The sequence below is a fragment of the Melospiza georgiana genome, chromosome 18 (assembly GCF_028018845.1).
Source record: "Melospiza georgiana isolate bMelGeo1 chromosome 18, bMelGeo1.pri, whole genome shotgun sequence".
NCBI lineage: Eukaryota > Metazoa > Chordata > Aves > Passeriformes > Passerellidae > Melospiza > Melospiza georgiana.
Genome location: NC_080447.1, coordinates 10,018,439 through 10,037,597, shown reverse-complemented (window position 1 = coordinate 10,037,597; position 19,159 = coordinate 10,018,439). Strand labels below are relative to the sequence as shown.

Here is a 19,159-nt window from a genome sequence, read left to right as displayed (position 1 = left end):
TGTGGAAGAGTTTGAGATTGGGGTTTGCCCTGACTGACCATGGGTTCATGGAGCCCCTCTCTTGTCCCACACACACCCTGACATCTCACACTTCTGTTAACTCCCAAAATTCCCCCAGAACAGGGAACACCACAGCAGCAGATGGCTGCTGGCAAAGCACCTCCCCAACACTGAGCACAAGTCATCAGCAATTCCCACAAATATCTGTATTGATAAAGTGATAGAGAGAGCAAATAAATCCTGCTACTTCCTCAGCACTTTTTATTATTAGAATGATGTTCATTTAAAGACTCAGTGACAAATCCTGCCTGGTACATCATCACCTTATCAAAAACCTGTGACATGTGCAGAGAATGTTAAGTTATATTAAGTAAGCTGTTAACTTGACAAAATCCAGCCTGCTGCATTTGGCTGCCTAAGCTGCAGCAGGGATGGCACATTGTCAAGGGTGGGAAACACCCTCTCCTGCCTTGCCAGAGCTCCAGATCCTCAAAACTCAGCAAAAATCAAGTCAGGTGTCTCAGTCACATCAGGAGCTCAGCCATCACACTCCACTCCAGACCCACGTACAGGCAGCAGTTTTTGGGATGTGACTGCCACCCAACTGCAGGAAAGGAATGGGCACAGCCCTTGCAACTCCCTTCCCTGGACTGCACTGATCCACACACCAAAGAAAGGCTGGGCTGGATGGGTGTTAACAGGAAGGCAGCTCAAAAGCAAAACCTCAAAAGATGCCTCAAAGTGAGAGAGATTGAGAAAGGCAGGATTTACAACTTTTTGACTAATAATCAAAAGGAGCACTGAGTTGTTCTGCACAGAAGGTGGAGATGTGACAGCACTGCCAAGGCAGTCACACATGGCACTGGTGCTTGCAGCCATCAGCAAAGGACTGGGAATAATGAAGGAATGCCAGAGGCAGATCTTTAATCACCTAGGGAGCACCTTAATGTCATTATTTAGGCATTTCCACTTGTGCTGCAGGAGGGCCAGTATAGAAACTCAGTGTTACCTCCAGCAATTAACACAGCCCTCAAGAGGAGCTCTTTGAAGAACATCTCAGGGAATGAAGGCTCCAGCTAACAGCATGACAAGGCCACTTCCTACTCTGTACCAGGATGCTTGGGAGGACATTACAGATCTCCTGTCAGCAGGATCCCACCATAACCTGTGATTCTGAGCATCGGTGGAAAAAGTGAAATTGATCGTTTGCCTCTTTACATCTCTGAGTGGTTACAGACACACACAGAGTTCATACAGCCTTGCTATCTGCAAAATCCAGGTAATTAGTCCTTTAATTTAGTCATCCACCTATCCCAGCTAATTAGATCAGCAAACAGACATACTCTGCTTGTTCATGGAAGGGGTTTTTAATGTGAAGAGAAACGGAAGCTTCTGACTAACCACGCGTGACTCTGAGCTACATTAAAATCACTGTATTTCAGCAGCTTCTGAGCTGTTCCCACCATCCTAAAAAAGTCTCCAGTCTTTCAACAGTCCATCCAATAAAGCTGATGTTGTACACCAGATATTCTGGAGGCATCTCTCAGCTGCAGCTGAAACCTGGCAGGATTCATCTTTTGCCCAAAATCCTGAGCCTTGCAGGAAAACAAGGCCAAAAAAGCACAAATAACCTCAGGTCTCGACAAGCAAAGCTTCTTCCACTGGTCTGACTCCCAACAGAAACATGATGATGATGTTTTTGACACAAGAGTCCCATCTGTGCACCACAAAACAACAACAAAAAGGAGGATGATGCCAAGTCTTCTCAAACAGTCACCCAAAATACAAAGAGAGAGCGTACAGAAGCTTGATGCAAAATCCAGAAAGAGTCCAGGGCAGTGCTTGGGCATCACTAAAGGTTTAAGGACTACTGGGGATTATGTGGCCAGCCACAAAGTGTTTCGTCAGAGGTCAGGACTGTTCCCTGCTGCAGGGAGGAGCGAGCAGCCTGTGAGCCCCTGGCAGAGGTTTGGTGACGTGACAGAAACCAGGACAGGGCAGAGCAGAGTCAGGTGGCCGAGCGCCGGCGGATCACGAACACGCCCCGCTGCAGCTGCCCCAGGTAGATCCTCATCTTGGTGCTGTCGCTGGTTTTCCTCACCCAGATCTGCAGGAGAGCAAGGGCAGAAAGAATGGGGCAGGGAGATGAATTAGGGGAGAAAAAGGGAAAACTCACAGCAAGCAGCACACAGACAAATTAACTCGGTGTCTTAGTGTCGGAGCTGAGCCCCTCAGGGGCACAGATCAATGAGGTTAATCCCCTCTCCCTCCCACGGGAGGCATTTGCAACCTGAGTAGAAAATGGAACAAGGTGTCTAACTTCACCTCCTTAACTTCCTGCTCAAAACAGTCCTCGAGAAAAATGACTTTCAAGCACCATCAGGAAAGCAGGTTCCTCCTGCCACAGCTCACAGCAGAGCCGTGGCACTGAGCTTTGCCTAATCAAGACTAAGTCTCTCTAGATCCACAGATGATAAAATTATCTATCCTGGGATTTACCCAGACAAGTAACTATTAGTCAAATGAAAAGCTTATTCTGATTCTGTTCCACAAAGCATTTCCCACCATGTAGCACAGAAATTGTGTCTGGAGATAAAAGGGCCTCTCTTTTAAGCACCTGCATGGAAGGATTCACACCACGTGCCACAAGACAAATTGCTGCCACCAAGGCAGCCACTCCACAGAGTTTTTGAAATCACCTTCAAGGTGTTTAGATCTAAAAACATGTACTTTAAAAATCAAGTCTGAGCAATTTCCTCTGCATTATATCTTTCTAACGCATTTCAACATATTTAAATAAATACACTGAGTAAGAATTATCCACTCCTTAGTACTGCAGTATTTTAGGAGGGAAGTTCAATATTTCCTAATGCAATGGATTATAAAGTTATGCTGGCCTGTGATTTACCCTAAACTTTTTTTTCTTCATATATTAGTTACAGGCCTGGCAAGTAAATTGATTTAACTCTATTATTTTAAATTGACTTTATTAACAGGACCCCTTAGCATAAAATGAATTTAGTATTTGCCTGGATTTCTACTTCAATTATTTCTCCAGAAAATTAAAATCAACATTCATTGATAATCATCTCCCAACTGCAACATTTCCAAGGATTTGGCATGTTTTGCTTGCCAAAATAATTCAAAAATCCATAAAATTTGAGCAACTGGAGGAAACAAACATGTACAATTTTATATTCTACCACAGTAGGATGGAATGACATTTTAGCAAAACATTAGTTTTGCTAAATTACAATAATAACTTTTAACAAATTTTAATGCACCCATAAGCACACTACCACTGCTTTTATCTGAACAACAGAGTCCCACAACTACCACTGCAAGGGAACAGCTGTGACACAAACAGATCCCACATGCAACTCATTCTGGGGAAAATAAAGTGTTTTCCCTTAGCTGCCACAACAAATTAAAGTTCCTTTATTGGCTGATTAAGGAGAAGTGCACTCAAATCTATTATTTCTTTCCCTGAAGTGTCTGGAATCTGCAAGCAAAAACCAAAGTGCTCCCTTTGCCCAACTGCTGCAGGAGCTTGCAAAACACTGAATTATCCTTCAGAAACAAACCCAGTCTCTTCCCAGCTCAAAAAGAGATTTCTCAAGTCAGTTTTATCTTGGCTTCAGCTTTCTTTACACCCCAGACAGGTATCTATCTTCAGCCCTTACTAAACCCCTGTCTCTCCCCCCTCTGCTGCCAAATAAAAGCAGCCACAACCTCGTTGGCTCCCACAGAACTGATCACACAGCTGATCTTCGTGTTCTCTTTTGACTCCAGGTAAATAGCTTGGCTCTTGTGGTACCTGCAAAATGGAAAAAAAAAAAAAAAGGAAATGCATGAATCCACTATTGATAAAGCTGGACAGAGTAAATTTGAAGTCTGCCTTTTTTTCCACACCACTTTCTCTATTTTTGCAAGATAGTGGTGATCTGATCACACACACACATCCTCCATTAATGATATTTGAAATGCAGGAGAGTCTTAACTGACATTCAACTCTGCACTGAAGGGTACTGAAAAACAGATTTCACAACTGCAAGGGGAGAGGCAGAGGCACAGCCCAGGGGAACAGTGACTGACAACACACCCAGCCTTCAAGGGTTAATCCAAGCAGCCTTTCCCATGCCAGACTCAGGATGGATTTCAGAAGGCAACTCCTTATTTTGCCTGACAAAATATGACAGAGCAAATCACAGATTCTCAAGCTGTTCCCCAATACAGAATTACCAGAGCACCACCACCACCAAAAGGGAATTACTCTCAATCAGTGCAGTCTGTGCATTGTTTAATGAGACCTCAATTTTCTAATGCTGTCCTATTGTGTGAAAATACCCAAAATGGTAACTAATGGGTAACTGACTGTGTAATGAGCTGTAAATATCTGCCATAAGGAGTCCATGACTAAACATATCCATTTTAGATCATATTTTAAGCTCTGTATTGTTCTTAATGCATTGTGTATAAAACAGAGACTTTGAAATTCCTAACTCTGAATTTGATTCTGTGGACTCCCCTCTTTCATAGCCCACATTTCTCCAAGTGCTGCAGTGTGCCAGCCCCAAACTTCCACTTTCTGTTCATTCTGCCTCATTCTCTTCCATAGGCAGAACTAATTACAGTGGAACAGGTGACTTGTAAGTAAATCATCTTAATCAAGCAAGCACCAAAATACTTTACAGCTATAAAAGCATGACTGTATTTCCACCTTTCTCCTAATCATGATTTTATCTGGGCAATCCAAGCTGCAGAGTCCCTGCACAGATATTCCCTCAGTGGCCACCCAGTGCAACCCCCTGCAGTCTGACTGCCATTTGCAAAATGCATGGATTTATTGAAACTTTACAGTTATTTCTACAATAACCATATTGTACATGTGGAAGTCTTCCAATGGTTTATTCCACAATCTCTTCCTACTGGAAAATTCTGCACTCAGAATTTTCACAGTGCTTGCCAGCAGCTGGAATGAGTGTCAGCTTTGAGCCTTCCAAACAGACTCATTACCCTTGGGGTGGTGAGGGAATAAAAAATCCCCAAATCCTGCAACCTTTAAAACAATGGCTGGACACAGGTGTCTTTCTCCCTCATTTTGACAGAAACAATGTCAGTGGGTTCCAGGGCAATGCAAAGCAACAATGATCTGAGCCAAAAAATAAATCTCAGTTTAGCAAGTCCAGATGTCATTAAATGATACAGAGGAACTCAACAGGCTGCTGCAAACCCCAGGCCTCACTAAGATGAGACAACAATCTCAGTCCAGCAGTGCCCTACCATGCCATGCTGGGAGTACTTAAGCAAGAGTTTTGATCTCAATACAATCAGCAGGAATGCAGGAGAAGCCAGGGCAAACAACAGCTCTCATGTGTTGGCTGTGCCCAGACAAGGAAATATTTCCCCTACTTGCAATTTTTGATTAGCAGTGAATTCCAAAGCTGATAACACACATGTCAGAGGCTTCATTCAGCCCTTGGATTTCACACCATGAATGACTCTCCATCAGTAATGCTAACTGTGCCCAGAAAAGGCAGAGAGCCAAGTCAGCAGTGTTTCACTGAAGAGCTGTCTCACCTGTCTCACACTCACAGAGACAGGGCAGCTGGAGGCACACTCTGGTGCATCAGCACCCTGGTCATGTCCTGTCACAGACATCTTTTATGGAAAATCATTTCCTTAGGATTTTTCCTCCTGAGAAGCTGAGAGGCCTCAGGAACAAAATGTAAACATTGATTATCTGCTGCTGTGAAATGCAACAGGTGCATCTGGGATTGGTCTCATGTGGTTGTTTCTAATTAATGGCCAGTCACAGCCAGCTGGCTCAGACTCTGTCCAAGCCACAAACTTTTGTTATCATTCTTTCTTTTTCTATTCTTAGCCAGCCTTCTGATGAAGCCTTTTCTTCTACTCTTTTAGTATAATTTTAATATAATATATATAAAAAAATAATAAATCAAGCCTTCTGAAACATGGAGCCAGATTCTTGTCTCCTCCCTCATCCTAAGACCCCTGTGAACACTGTCACAATGTCCAATATATCCACAGAGGGACAGGACTGAGGAAATTACCTCAGATGAAAAATGCAGTGGGGTTTAAGTTGGCTTTCAAGAAAGCAGAGCCAAACAACTCTCACTGCTGCAGTAGTTAAAACACCAAGTGAGACAAGCAGAAATAATTCCATTTCCTGCTATAAAGTATTTTACTGAAAGGCCAAGATTTCCAACTGCAACTCTATCAGAAGATTGAAGGAAACCCCTCAGCATTATTGTATGCAGCAAAGCCAAGAGCACAAAGATGGCTGCTTTACAGTGAACTGTGGTTTAGGATTTGATGGGGAGCACAGAGCTCTGAGCATTAAATAACTGAGCCTAATTCCACATTCACCTGAAACACTCCACTCTGGAGATGTCTGAAATGTCTCTGCAAGACTTCAGGGGGTTCATTACTGGCATTAAACATTCCCTGTTTTCAGGTAATTGTCATGCAGGGCTGCATCAGGAAACAGAGAAAGTCATTCCTGGGTTGTCAGGTTTAGGATTTCTGTGCATGCCAGCATCCTTTATGCACCTTAGGAAGAATTACCCTCCCACTACCAACTCAGTTACTTCATTATTTTAAAACACCAACTACTTTGCACAAGTACTATTACACTATTACTTATTATCAATCAAAAAAATCTAAGCAGGATTATTACAACCAAAAAAATCTAAGATACTGATGTAAAAACAGCATAAGAACAAGGCAGCCAGGAAAACAACAGCTGGAATTCCTGACAGCAAGACCCCCATGACAGGTGAATTCAGCAAGGTGAAAATATCTGTTAAGTGCTTTATGCCACAGCCAGATACCCTTCAGAGAGAGCTGGTGCTTTGCTGAGGCTCTGGGCTCACTGAAGCTCTTCCAGGTTTAAATTTAATGAGAAGGTTTGAGCTTTACTGACAGATTACTTCAGATGCCTTTTTTTCCCTTTCTTTTTTTACTCATGAACACTTTTCAAGTACTCCATATGCTTCAAAATTCTAAGAAGAGTATATTCATCCAAATATATCCTGGGGACAGTCACTTTACACACAAAAAATTATAAAAGCACAAAACACCTCTAAAAACCTTGATGAATCTGTGGAATAAGTAGCCTGTTCAGTTCCTATCTGCTTTACTCTTCATGAACGTTTAAACTGAGGGAGCAGCTTTTATGAGAACTGTGTAAACTGAACTCTCAACTAAACTTCAGGCAGAAAGAAAAACTGACCAACTGGCCAAGGGGATTGCTGTGTAAAAAAACCCAGCTTCACACCTACTTCTGTGATAAAATTACAGCCTCATCACTTGTTTTGAGCCACCAGAACACTGAAGTAGGCTACAAATAAGCAATGACTTTTTGAAAGCAAATTGTTTTCTGCTCAAGTTCAAGATTGCCCTCTTGATTATCCAGCTTTGCAAGTCTCATGGATTAAGTGTAAGATCTAAGTTTCCTCTGCAGAAATTTAATATTTTCCTTGTGTTTTGTGAGGCTTGTACAGCTGTATGGCCATAAAACTCAACAGAGATAAATCCAATCAGCAATTCTGAAGTTGCCTCTCCCAGGTGGGTTTGATCTTTAAAGGTTATTTGGATTTATTAGAAGCATCTTTCATCCTGAGCAGCTGCTGGATGACATTTCTTCTGCCACCTTGTGGAGTGCTGGGCACAAATCTGAAGCTCAGAAATGGGAGTGTTGCTGACAGCAAATCATGGAGTGTCTGTGTCCAAACTGGGCAGCTTCAGTCACATCCCACTGTGGCTGCTGCTGCCTCTCCTACCTCTTATTAGGTTTGACTTCCTAAGTGCCACAGTGGGCCATGGACAAGATTCCAGTCTCCTTTTATTGGAGACACCAGTTATCTCTGAAAGCCTGCAGGGTGTGAACATTCCATCATCCCCTCTGCTTTGCTGGGCCCATGATGAGCTTGTGGAGGGAGCAGCAAACCTCTGCCCTAAAGCATTTTGTCCACCAATTCTTTGCTCAAAAAGCCATTTCTCTCTGCAGACTTTGCCTCCTCACAACACAACACAACACAGACTGATGGAAAGAAAACCTCCCCAGGCCTCACCATCTCTTGTCATAGTAGAGTTTGCCATCTTCTATCCGAGCTTCAAATCTCTGTGCTGGAGACTCTGCTGGTGTTGCTGGGAGGTGCTCAGGAGAGGAGGGGGAGGCTGGGGACAGCAGAGACACTCTGGTTAAAGATCAGCACATGCCCATCTCACAGCAGCACATCTGACTGCAAAACTGCAGTTAATAAGGTTGTGTGTGCAGAAATAGCAAGCAGAGAAAGCTGCAAACTCAAATATCCATCAGGAAAATATTATATATTGTGATGAGTAATTTGACCTCTGTTCTGAATTAAAATATTCACTGAAATACAGCATTTATGTGAAAAAACATTAATGGGTAAGGGATGGACAATATGTCCTTGATTTTGTTTTAGTTATAATCCACATTGAATTAGTTAAATTTGGTTAAAATTACTGAGGCAAGTTAGTCCCACTCTGTCTTGAAATAAAGTGTAGAGGCACATCTAGAGAGCTGAAGGCATAACACTGACCTTATGTTAAGGCACCTTAACATAAGGTCAATCCCTCAATGGAGCTGACAAACAGACAAGGTGCCCAGATGCACCTGAATAGAATGGAAAACTTCTTTTTCCCAGCTGTTTCAGCCACCAAAGATGCTCATGCCTCCCTTCCCATCCCGGGCAAACATAAGCACCACACAAAGAGCAGCAATTATTGCATAGCCAAACATCTGCAGTACCATTCTCTGCTCAGAGCAGCCCCCCATGAACCAGTTCCACTGTAACTCTGCATCTGTAACTCACCTGGTCTCTTGGGTGATTTAAGCTACATGGGAAGAGAAAAAAAGCAGTGTTAGGGATCTGACAGGAGCCACAGAAGCTGCACTGATAACTGCAGATATCTTACTTTCCACACTCTGTGTATTTCTATTTTAAATGCTCTGTTAAGTGGCCTAACACATAACCAGGGTGCTCTAAACAGCCAAAGGTGCAGATAATCAGTATAATGATCCAAAAGGCCAAAAAAACAACTTGAGAGCATTCAGCCAACCCACTCCAAAGAGTCAAACCCATCTAACACACTATTTTTGAATGTGATACAACATTTCTCAGGGTACACAAAATACAGGAGCTAAATCATTAGAGAAACCTCAACAGCTGGCACAAAACCAATGTTCCACTACCATCCTCAAAATGCCTTAATGAGCAGCTTATATTCTAAGAAATTAGATAAGCCTTCAAGTGCTCAGCAAGAAAACAATATGTTCATCAAACCCAAAAAAATTATAAGCATGCACACTGCCCCCTATCCAGCTTGCTGAAATCTTTTTTGACAGCAGGGAGAAAAAAAATTAATGAAAAAAGCCTACCCCACACTAAGGCTTAAACCAAAGGCAGCCTGTGATCTCCCAAAAACACACTGACATCTGCTCAGCCATAAGGAAGAAACTCCTTAACACAGCTCATCCCTTGGTTCCCACAAAAGGTAACATTTTTAGGTGACAGTCATTTAAATTAGGTTAATTAAACCTCAATGAAAAAAGAGGAGATACCATCTTGCTAAATCTTTTCTTGTGCTACTTCAGAAAGCCTACAGGGATGAAATAGTGCCATATCTCAAAAATGAACATTAAAGAGAGCTCTGTTCTCTTCAGGAGAAAGCATTTGCCTTCTCTTGAAAATGAAGAAATACAGTCAAGCAACAATCCCTACCTTATTCAGCGTTCTTAGGTCCTCCATTATTTGCTCATCAGTCAACAAATAATTTAGCTGAGGTATCCAGAATTAAGGTTTCCATAAGCTCTTGACAAGCAAGGCTAAAAATTAAAGGTCAATGACATTTCACTTGAGTAAATGTAAGCCAAAAGGTTTCCAGGATTTTAATAAATATCTTACTTGAGCTGGTTTTTTTTGTCAGAGGAATTAATACAAGTCCATCCCCACCATCTTAGCAGCAGAGTGCAAAATCATTTCAACTTATTCAGACTCAACCATCAATGAAAAACTTTGAGTGCACTGACATTTACTTCATGGAAGCATCAAGCACCAGCAGTTTCAGTGGTTTTCATCTTTTATTTCTGTGGAGAAGAATCTGTGAGCTGAAACAAGACTCACTTCAGGTTTTCTACAATGAAGCTAAATCCCACCTAAACCTAGTTAAATAAAACTTTGTGTGATTGGAGATAAATAAGAGCCTACAATGCACCTGAAAAAAAAACCCAAAACCTTTGAAAATAGAAATTAGTGTATTACAGTCTTATTAGAGCTTTGCTGTACTTTTGTTTCTTCATAAAAAGTATTTAGCCAAAAGTATTACACTAAAGTTAACAATTGCTGGGCTGCATTTCAAGGATTTTGGTTTTGATGGACTTTAATCCTCTCCCAGTGAGCAAAGGCAGAGATTTTCACTGTGTGGTTGCTGTATCATGCTCAATTAGCAGGTCATGTTCACTATGAAACTCATTTATTTTGGATGAGATAGGGGCACTAATAAATGACTTTTTTTTTTTCCTGAAAGAGTGAACAGAATCTCCAACCAGGAGGAGGTTAATTGAAACTGGAGATGCTCATGACCATCCTGCATGAACTCCAAAAGTTCAAGGTTTGATATTGCCTTCAGAAAATGAGAGTCACTCAGATAAGTTTTTTTAATCTAAGAAATACAGGTTTAGAATCTAATTAGAAACCCCTGCAAAGCAAATATCCTTGCCTTCCTCTCCAGGTGAATTTAATACACAAATAGAAAAAGTGCCTATCATCACAGAAGAGCTAAAAACATATTTCCAGAAGCCAAGGAACATTTTAATTTTGAGACATGCAGCAAGGCAGATCCTAAGGATTACACAGACATGTTTTTCTGTCTCTTGTGATCATGAAAACAAGATGAATCTTCATCTTTTCTTATTCAAAGAACAAATCTAGCATCTTTGCTTTTGCTATGCATCTCTGGATTAGAGATCTGAGGCTTTTATCAGAAATGGAAAAACTATTTGGATATGACAAATATGATCTTTCTGGCAAATGCCTTGTCACGTCTTGAAATGAGAAAAGCTCTGGCTCATGTAAAAAGCCATTTACTATCTATGGAATCAATTATCTCAGCATATATATATATATATATCTAATGTTCTTTTAAAGTTTTTCTTTTGTGAAATAAATTGCCTGTAGAATTCAACTTTTTTTGTCAGTGAGAACAGTTTAATCTCATGATACTGTAAGGATTAAATTAGGATACCAAAGGATCTCTAACATATATATATAAATTGTAGAACTGCTGGTATTGTTTTAGCACACATTACACACGACAATTGTATTTATTTCCCAGGTTAAAATCTGATCCTGGCATTTCATTTCCTTTTCCTTGCTGTACAAAACAGCTAAGGTGTGGGTAGCACAGGGGCTGCAAAGCCAGCAGTGACTCCAGGAAAGGATATCAGGGGCAGGTTTCCTCCTCTTGTCTGGGATGGGAACTGGATCATTTGGTCTCCGTCTCAGTTTCCTCGTCATAATGGGCTTCACTTCCATTGAATCTGCAGAGAAATGAAGTTGGAAAGCTGATAAGACCAGAGAGAAAGGAGTGAGAAGCAGCAGCTTTCTATACAAAGCACAGGGAAAATAATCTTTCCTCTTTCATTCAGCAAACTGGATTTTTTTTTTTTTTTTGGGGTGTGTGTGTGTGCATGGAAGTGCTGACAGTGAATCCAGGTTCTCTCCCATCAGGTCACTGTTCAGTGCTGCACTGCCATGGTTACAGCTGCTCCAGGTACTGATAAGCAGCACAATGATGCTACAAGGATTCAAGGCAAGTCCCTTTCATGCTCACCATATCTGCTTGGGAACAGATTTAAAAGGCCAAGCTCATGGAGTTCTTTCCCAGCCCAACTCAGATCATTAATAGCATGTACAACATCAGCTACAAATCAATTGCTCTCTCATCTTCAAGGCAGAAAAACAGCTTTGTCAAAAGACTAGAGGAAATTTCTGCATTGAAGACTGATACAAGTCTGCTGGAGTGATTTCAAACAAACAGTATTTAAATTCAGATTACCTAAGAATGATTAATGAAATGAGCCTAATTAATAACACACAGAGCAGCAGCTGACAGGAAGTAAACTGCAGCATATGCACTGGGGAAAAAGAAAGTCTGTTAAAAACCTAAACACCAGTCTCATCACCAAGTAATTATCTGAACTTATTTTGTCCAAATGCCTACAGGTAACCTTTACTGAACAACTGCACTAAACTCTCACAACTCATTCCTTAATTCATCAAGGTATGTTGAACTGGCAGTCAAAAGACCACACCATAAATGCCAAACATCATCCCACCTCCCTTTCTCTGAGCTGAGATTCACTGGCTCATCTCTAAGCACCCCTGAATCACCCTCTGGGAAGCATTTCCATCTGGGGAGCCCCTTTGGCTCCCACTAGACACAAAAACCTTGAGCAGCTCTGCCTGTGCCAAATACACCAAATTCCCTCTCTGCTCATCTCAAGGGTGAACAAGAATGACCATGAGACCAGATTTCATAAATAAATAAAAGTTACCAGGGAAACAGCATAACTCAAGATGCTTTCCAGTCCACATCAGCCCTAACAGTTTATATTAAGCCAAGAGCACCCTTTAATACACCAAAACAGGGTTTAATTCTCACTTCTGAGTATTAACTACATTATTAGTGAATATAAAACCTGTAAATACTATGCAAGAAATATAGGAAGGGTGTAATTCACGGACAGGCCTCAGCAACAAAATCACACTACCAGTCCATAAAGTGAGGGAGCTGCTCCCAAAGAACATCAAACCTTTTGGTTCAGCACCACAGGAAGAGAATTCTGCAGGAATAATTAACCCCTGACTGAGCTGCCCTGTGTCCACCACCACAGAGCACTGCAAGGCACCAGGGGTGTAGGGGGATATAAGATGACAAAGGATAGTGTAGAAAGTAATCTTAGCCCTAAGGAGTTGCAGCTGTGCCAATTATCAAAGGTTAGGAACAGGCCTGACTCTACCAGGCCACAGCTGTAAGCAATGAGAAGAAGATGCTATAACAGAGTGGGGTGGCTGGGTGAGAAGGGAACTGGAGTCAGTTGGTGCTTTGTGAAGAAGAGTCAGTGCTCTGAGGAGCTGCCCACGATAAACACCAAGGTGTGAAACTTTTGTGATAAGGAGACAACAGTATGGAACCCCTGCAATGACAACACAAGGGTACCAACTGTCTCAAAAAAATCTGTCCATTTAATATAAATTTTCTAGAGCCTGGACACAAATGTAACCCATAAATCTGTTTTCTGGCTTTAAGTAGCAGGTTTCAACCTTTACTGTTTGGCTTTCTTCAACTGCTTGACCACCCACTCCTGCAGCAAGGAAAGGACACAGCTTTAAAAGCTTCCATTATTGATTAGGCCAATATTGTGACATATCTCAACAGTTTTACTGCTGCATCAGGGAACCAAAGCAGCCTCTCTCCCTGCATATCAGCAAGGCCATCATCCCCTCTGCTGCTCCACTGGCACTGCTTGATTCCCCTGTTAACAACTCACTGAATTTGGAGCTGCTTTCTCCATTCAAAGGCCATCAATGCCCCTCTTGGCATTTCCCACCAGCTGTGTAAACCAGCACTGACATCTTCACAGCTCTTTTCCTAAGCAGGAGCAGAGTGGCTAACACAAATGACAGGTGCTTATCATCTTTACCTCCTGTTAATTCCATGGTTAGTTTTTCATTCTCAATCATCTTCTTCTTCTCTTCCAACTCTGCTATCAGATTTTCCTTAAGCTCAATTTTCTTATCTTCAAACTCCTTTGCTGCTGCTTTCTTTTCCTTCACATAATTTTTCTCCACCTGATCTGTCTAATGCAAAACCCAAGGAGCAAGAAGGTTAATTAAGGACTCAAGTTAATGATATCACAACAGCTTTTCAAATGCTTTATTGATCAGCTTTTCAGTTCACAACTGGCCCAAGTTCTAAAGATTATCAATATTCACAATCTACAGAAAAACACCCAAATACCATTTAGTGCTATAATATTGGCAAAAGAATGAGTTGTAAAAAGACATTTTAATGTTGCACAACAAATCAAGTCCCTAGAAGAGAGCTCTGCTGATTTATAATCAGCACTCATCAATTTAAAAACCCCTTTTTGACCAGCCCAATGCACAGCCAGATACAAGAGCCCAACAGCAAATATTTAATTCTATTTTAAAAACAAAGTGCAGAAGTTACTTGAGGTAATACCAGCAGTAAGCTCTACTGCATCTCAAGTGCAACAAGGCGGCCAGAGGAAGAAAATTTCTTTCAACCTTCTGGGAAAACAAGCCCAAATACTGGCTGATGAAACAAGGTTTATGCCTCTTCCATCTAATTAACGCATATTTTTGATAAATTAAGAGTACTTACTTCCAGCTGCAGGAACAGTTCTGAAACACAAGAAAGACTTAATTTATTACCTTCAAAGCTGTACCAAATTACTTCCTTAACGTTTTAAGCCACTGAATATTGCAGCCAAGACAGGCAGTGAAGCAAATAATTCACGTACCTATCCAATCTCTACTCTGACTTCACAGCTTTATGCTGAAAATAAAGTGACTATGAAAAAGTCCCACAAAAATATACTGTTACTAGAGGTTTTTTACAGATTGTCACCTCAAAAAGCTTCCACTATTCCACACTATTAAGTTCAGGCTGTAGTAGCAACACTCTACTACTCCGTTATTTAAAAAAAAAATTAAGAACAGTAATAGATATACACCAAATATAAGAATGCTGTAATAAAAATCAAGCTTTCTGTAATAAAAATCAAACTTTCTATTTGCAAAGCATGAAAGCAGCATTATGTAGATAATCAAATGCAGGTGAATGGAAACTGTTGGTTTAACAAACCTCAGCTTGGCAAGGACAAACATAAAAGAGCTTTATTCCTGTAGTACAAGGCAGCTGGATTTTTTACTCATGAATTTCCAAGTGATCATCACCTGCCCTCCTGTGGAAGAACTCTGCTGCTGCAGCACTGCTCGTGGCCAGCCAGAAATACCAGTTTGCACTGGGCCTTAATTGTATCAGAACAGCCCAGGCTTGTCAGGATGCAGCTCTAGTGCATATGAAAGGTCTTTTTGGAGGTGTTTTCCACCCTAAATCATTAGTGAAATTCATCTCAGGAGACAGGTTCCTGTCAACAAGAAGTTGTTCAAACCACTTCAGCTCCTCAAGTAAATCCTTTACCTTTCCCAGGCACTTTCAGAAATACAGAACTGTTTGTTTTTGCTAAAGGAGGAGCAGCTGTATTTCCTATATCCACACAATGCCTTCTGTAAAAGGCCCTGATTCAATATCCAAGGTGAGAACTACTGGAAAGGGAAAAGGAAAGAGAGAGGGAAAGCACCTGGATCTGATTCCCAAGCCATTCCTCTGCAGCAACATAACAAAACCACCCAGAAGGACAAGCACTGGGCACTTGAAAAATTAACTTTGCTCCTTGAAACAGAGCAATGCCCAAAGCCCAGGCAGCCAAAGGCTTCAGCTGGGGCCACCAAACAACAAAGCAAAGTGGGACACAATGAGATAGAAAAAAGGGAATAATCTTTTTATTTGTGCTGCTTCACACAAATGAAGGCTAAAACTTTTTATCAGGCAGCAAACAATGCTGATCAAGGGAAGAAAATCATCAAGGCAGAGCCTGTCATGTTTGGTGTACTCTGAGAGCTCCAGCAAGTTCCTCTTCTTTAAAGGACAGAATTACCTGGTTTTTTACTGCAGTGTTATACAAAGCACACATTTAAGTTATTTGCAGTGTCTTAGAGAGAAATTCCACTCACCTGCATTTCTTATCCTTTCTTTGTACTGCTGGTCCAACTTCTTCATCCTTTTCTGATATTCCTGAAGAGTACCTAGTGGAAATAAATTGTAGATTCCCATGGTATTTCTTTCCCCCAGTATTAAATATCCTCAAGGAGTCAGGCACCACTCAAAGCACATTCCCTGCTTTTGTAAAAAGTGGATTACTCCTTTTAAGGAGTGTTTTAGCAGAGAGGCTTAACTACAAATGGAGTTAATATGGAGAAAAGATGGGAAGCAGGTGACATTTTTAATCCTGCAGCACAGCTGAGAGCCAACATGCAGTGAAAGATGCTGCTCCCATCCTTTGAAAAGTGCTGAAAATAAAAAAACCAAAGCTACTTTTCTAAGCTTACCTTCTTGCAGCTGCTGTAACTGCCTCTTCAGAGATGCCAGTTTGTCCTGATACATCCTGCAAGCACAGCAGGAAACTTTAAACACCAAGCACTCATTGTTTATTGCACCATCTCTTGAGGTTACATCAAAAACTTCTCAGAACTTCAGGAAACAAGTGAGCTGCAAACTTAAAGAATTTTATTCCCATGAAAGGTTCTCATTCTGTCTTAAAAATGGGTTTAAAATTTGGATAATATACATTTTTTTTGTTGCTGTTGTATCCTAAAATTACATTTAGATCTACAAACATCAGAAACTTTACAGCAGAATTATTCTTGCACTATGCCAAGTTTTATTAGCTGTGTACTAGCTCCCCAACATTATTTTAAAAACCCACTGAAGTCTACTCCTGGTGCTGCTGCAAGCCTGCATTTCTTTTACCTCACACCTGTGGTTTAACACTGGCCAAGTCTTCCTGACCTGTATAAAAAACAGGTCTCTGCCAGTAAGCAAGAACTCAAAATATTGCAAATTCTCCTACACACCATGGGCAGACTGTTTCAAGTCTCCCAAAAGTCCATTTCTGGTTCAGGACTAGAATTCAATTGCTTAAGGCATTTGAATAGGATTTTACTTTTCTTTAGCTTATCTAAAGCAGAACCTTTATTTTATTTGAAGGATTTATCTGCAGCAGGATCCATTTGCAGCAGATCCCAGAACTCACAATTATTTCTTTCCCTAAAACAGCAGCAGCCCTTAATTTCTTGAATTTATAAAGAACAGAGAAAGTAACTGGGGAGAACAGAAATAAAAGTGTATGGACTCATGAGCTGTTCCACTGGGGTATGGACTTAAAACTCCCAATCTTGGCACAAAACTTTGCCAAATTTAATGCAATAAACACCCCTAAACCCACAAATAGATAGAACATCACCTTATTTGTATTTGGAATGGGTTACTTACTGTTCTTTCATTTCTACAAAGTCCTCCTCCTCGTGCTTTGCCAGGTCTGTTTCACTGGCATCCTCAGTGTCTAAACAAGGCAAAAAACAACTTGCTTAAATTGACAAAGTATTTAAAAAAGAAAAACCAAACTCAGTAGTAAATTATTTAAAAACAAGGAAACAGGCACACAAAAAAGAAATCCCCAAACCTCAGACAATTTAGCATCAAAGACAACCTGAGAGATGAATTCAGGAGGGAAATGAAACATCTCATGTTCCTGCAACTGTGAGTTTTGCATGAACAGCTTCAACCTCAGCCTTGGAATTTCTTCTCATTTAAGATGAGGGGCTCTACATTAATACTCACACACAGGTGAGACACAAACAGCCTGAAGACTCTGAAAGACATTTCACAAACCTGTTACTGGAGTTCCACCCACTCAGTGCTGCTCAGGTTGACCACAAAGCTCTCAGCAAAGGGAGCAGTTACTGCCTGGGACCTGAACTTCTCACCTATACTTCACTTAGTACTGCAGCATTCAGATACCAGCACTGCCATAAAGATAGCTGCACTTTATAAACAGCATAAACTGTAAATAAAGTAAATCACTGTGGGATTGCCAGTTTGCTGCTAAGACTTTTCAGGCTTTTATTTGTAACACGTGGGGAGCCAAGAATCCATTACCTTGCCAAAGAGGGGCAAGTGCCTCCAGACTTTACAGGGTACAGCTGAGAAACCTAAACCACAGCTAATTCACTACACATGGCTGGGAAGCCCAGCCCCTTAAATCAAACCTTAGATTTTTCTTAAACTACAAACAGTTTGAACTTAAGATAAAATTTAAAGCACCAAAGATAAACCAAGAAGGTTTTTAACTGCAAGAAATGTACTTCAATGTATGGGCCAGCACAAAGGATTTCCATACTCTGTTAGGAAATCCTTTGTGGATTTCTGACCACTGACCCCGTCTCCCTCTGCATGTTTAATATGCTTAATATTATCTCATCTATAACCAGAGGGGATGGGGACTCGGCTGCCAGTAACAGGCACCGTCCAAGAGTCCTCCTACACCCCCCTTATCAGTCGTTTTATGCCCTCTGCACTCTTGGCTACCTTGGGTTTTTGCTTAATTTCCTCTTCTCCCTCCCTCTCTGGTTCTTGTGCTGGCACATCCTCCTCCCCTACTATACTTTTTCTAATTCTGTCCTTCCCCGTTCACACCACGGAGTCAGAACCCATACCCCGGATGTCTCCGCTGTTTTCCCTCTGCTGTCGCACCCAGTCCCTGCCCAGCGCTCCCGGTGTCCCACTGTCCCTGCTCCCCTGGGAAGCCACGGCTCCGCCGGTCCAGCGGCTTCTCTGCTTCACTGTTTCTCGGGAGCCGCTGCCCCCTGACAGCTCCGTGTTTCCCGCGGCTGCTCTCGCAGCCCGAGCCCCTGAAGCCCCAGCCCTTCCCCAAACACCGTGAGGAATGGAGCGCTCCCCTCACACCCCCCGGGAGAGCCCCCGCTCCATCCCCCCGTTCCCGGGCACCGGCCCGCCCCCTCCCCACACACCCTCGTCGGAGTCGCGGGCCCGGGCGCTCCGCTCGCCGTCCTCCTCCTCGGCGCTCTCCAGCTCCTCCTCCTCGTAGTAGTCGGGCGCGGGGGCCATGGCGGGGGCGGGCGGCCCCGGCGGGGCTGCGGGCGGCGCGGACACGAGCCCGGCCGCGCTCATGGCCGCGGGCGGGACGGGACGGAGCGGCCGCCGCTCGGCAACCGCGGCGGGAACCGCGGCCGCGCTTCCGCTTCCGGGCGGCGCCGGGGCCGCCGCGCCCCCGCCCGGCCAGCGCGGGCCCTGCGGGTCTGAGGGTTGCGGGTTCGAGTCCCGGTCCCGCCCGGTGCGTGGCACGGGTCTGGGCTGTGCTGGCGGTGGCGTTTAACTCCTCAGCGGCTTGCAGCCACCTGGGCTCCGCTCAGAGGTGCCAAGAGATAGGACAAGAGCA

The 19,159-nt window shown here is 42.5% G+C and overlaps 1 protein-coding gene across 1 annotated transcript; it reads right to left on the bottom strand.

Annotated features, from left to right (window-relative positions):
- Window positions 1-244: 244 nt before the first annotated feature.
- SUDS3 (SDS3 homolog, SIN3A corepressor complex component) lies at window positions 245-18,891 on the bottom strand. The gene is made up of 12 exons (XM_058037187.1): window positions 18,732-18,891; window positions 17,194-17,263; window positions 16,251-16,306; window positions 15,876-15,947; window positions 14,461-14,480; window positions 13,757-13,913; window positions 11,495-11,590; window positions 9,774-9,835; window positions 8,865-8,886; window positions 8,097-8,202; window positions 3,733-3,817; window positions 245-2,107 (listed from the first exon to the last, which is right to left on the bottom strand). Exons 1-12 carry the CDS (start codon window positions 18,889-18,891, stop codon window positions 2,009-2,011), a joined length of 1,005 nt encoding a protein of 334 aa, XP_057893170.1. The 3' UTR covers window positions 245-2,008.
- Between the last annotated feature and the right edge of the window lie 268 nt (window positions 18,892-19,159).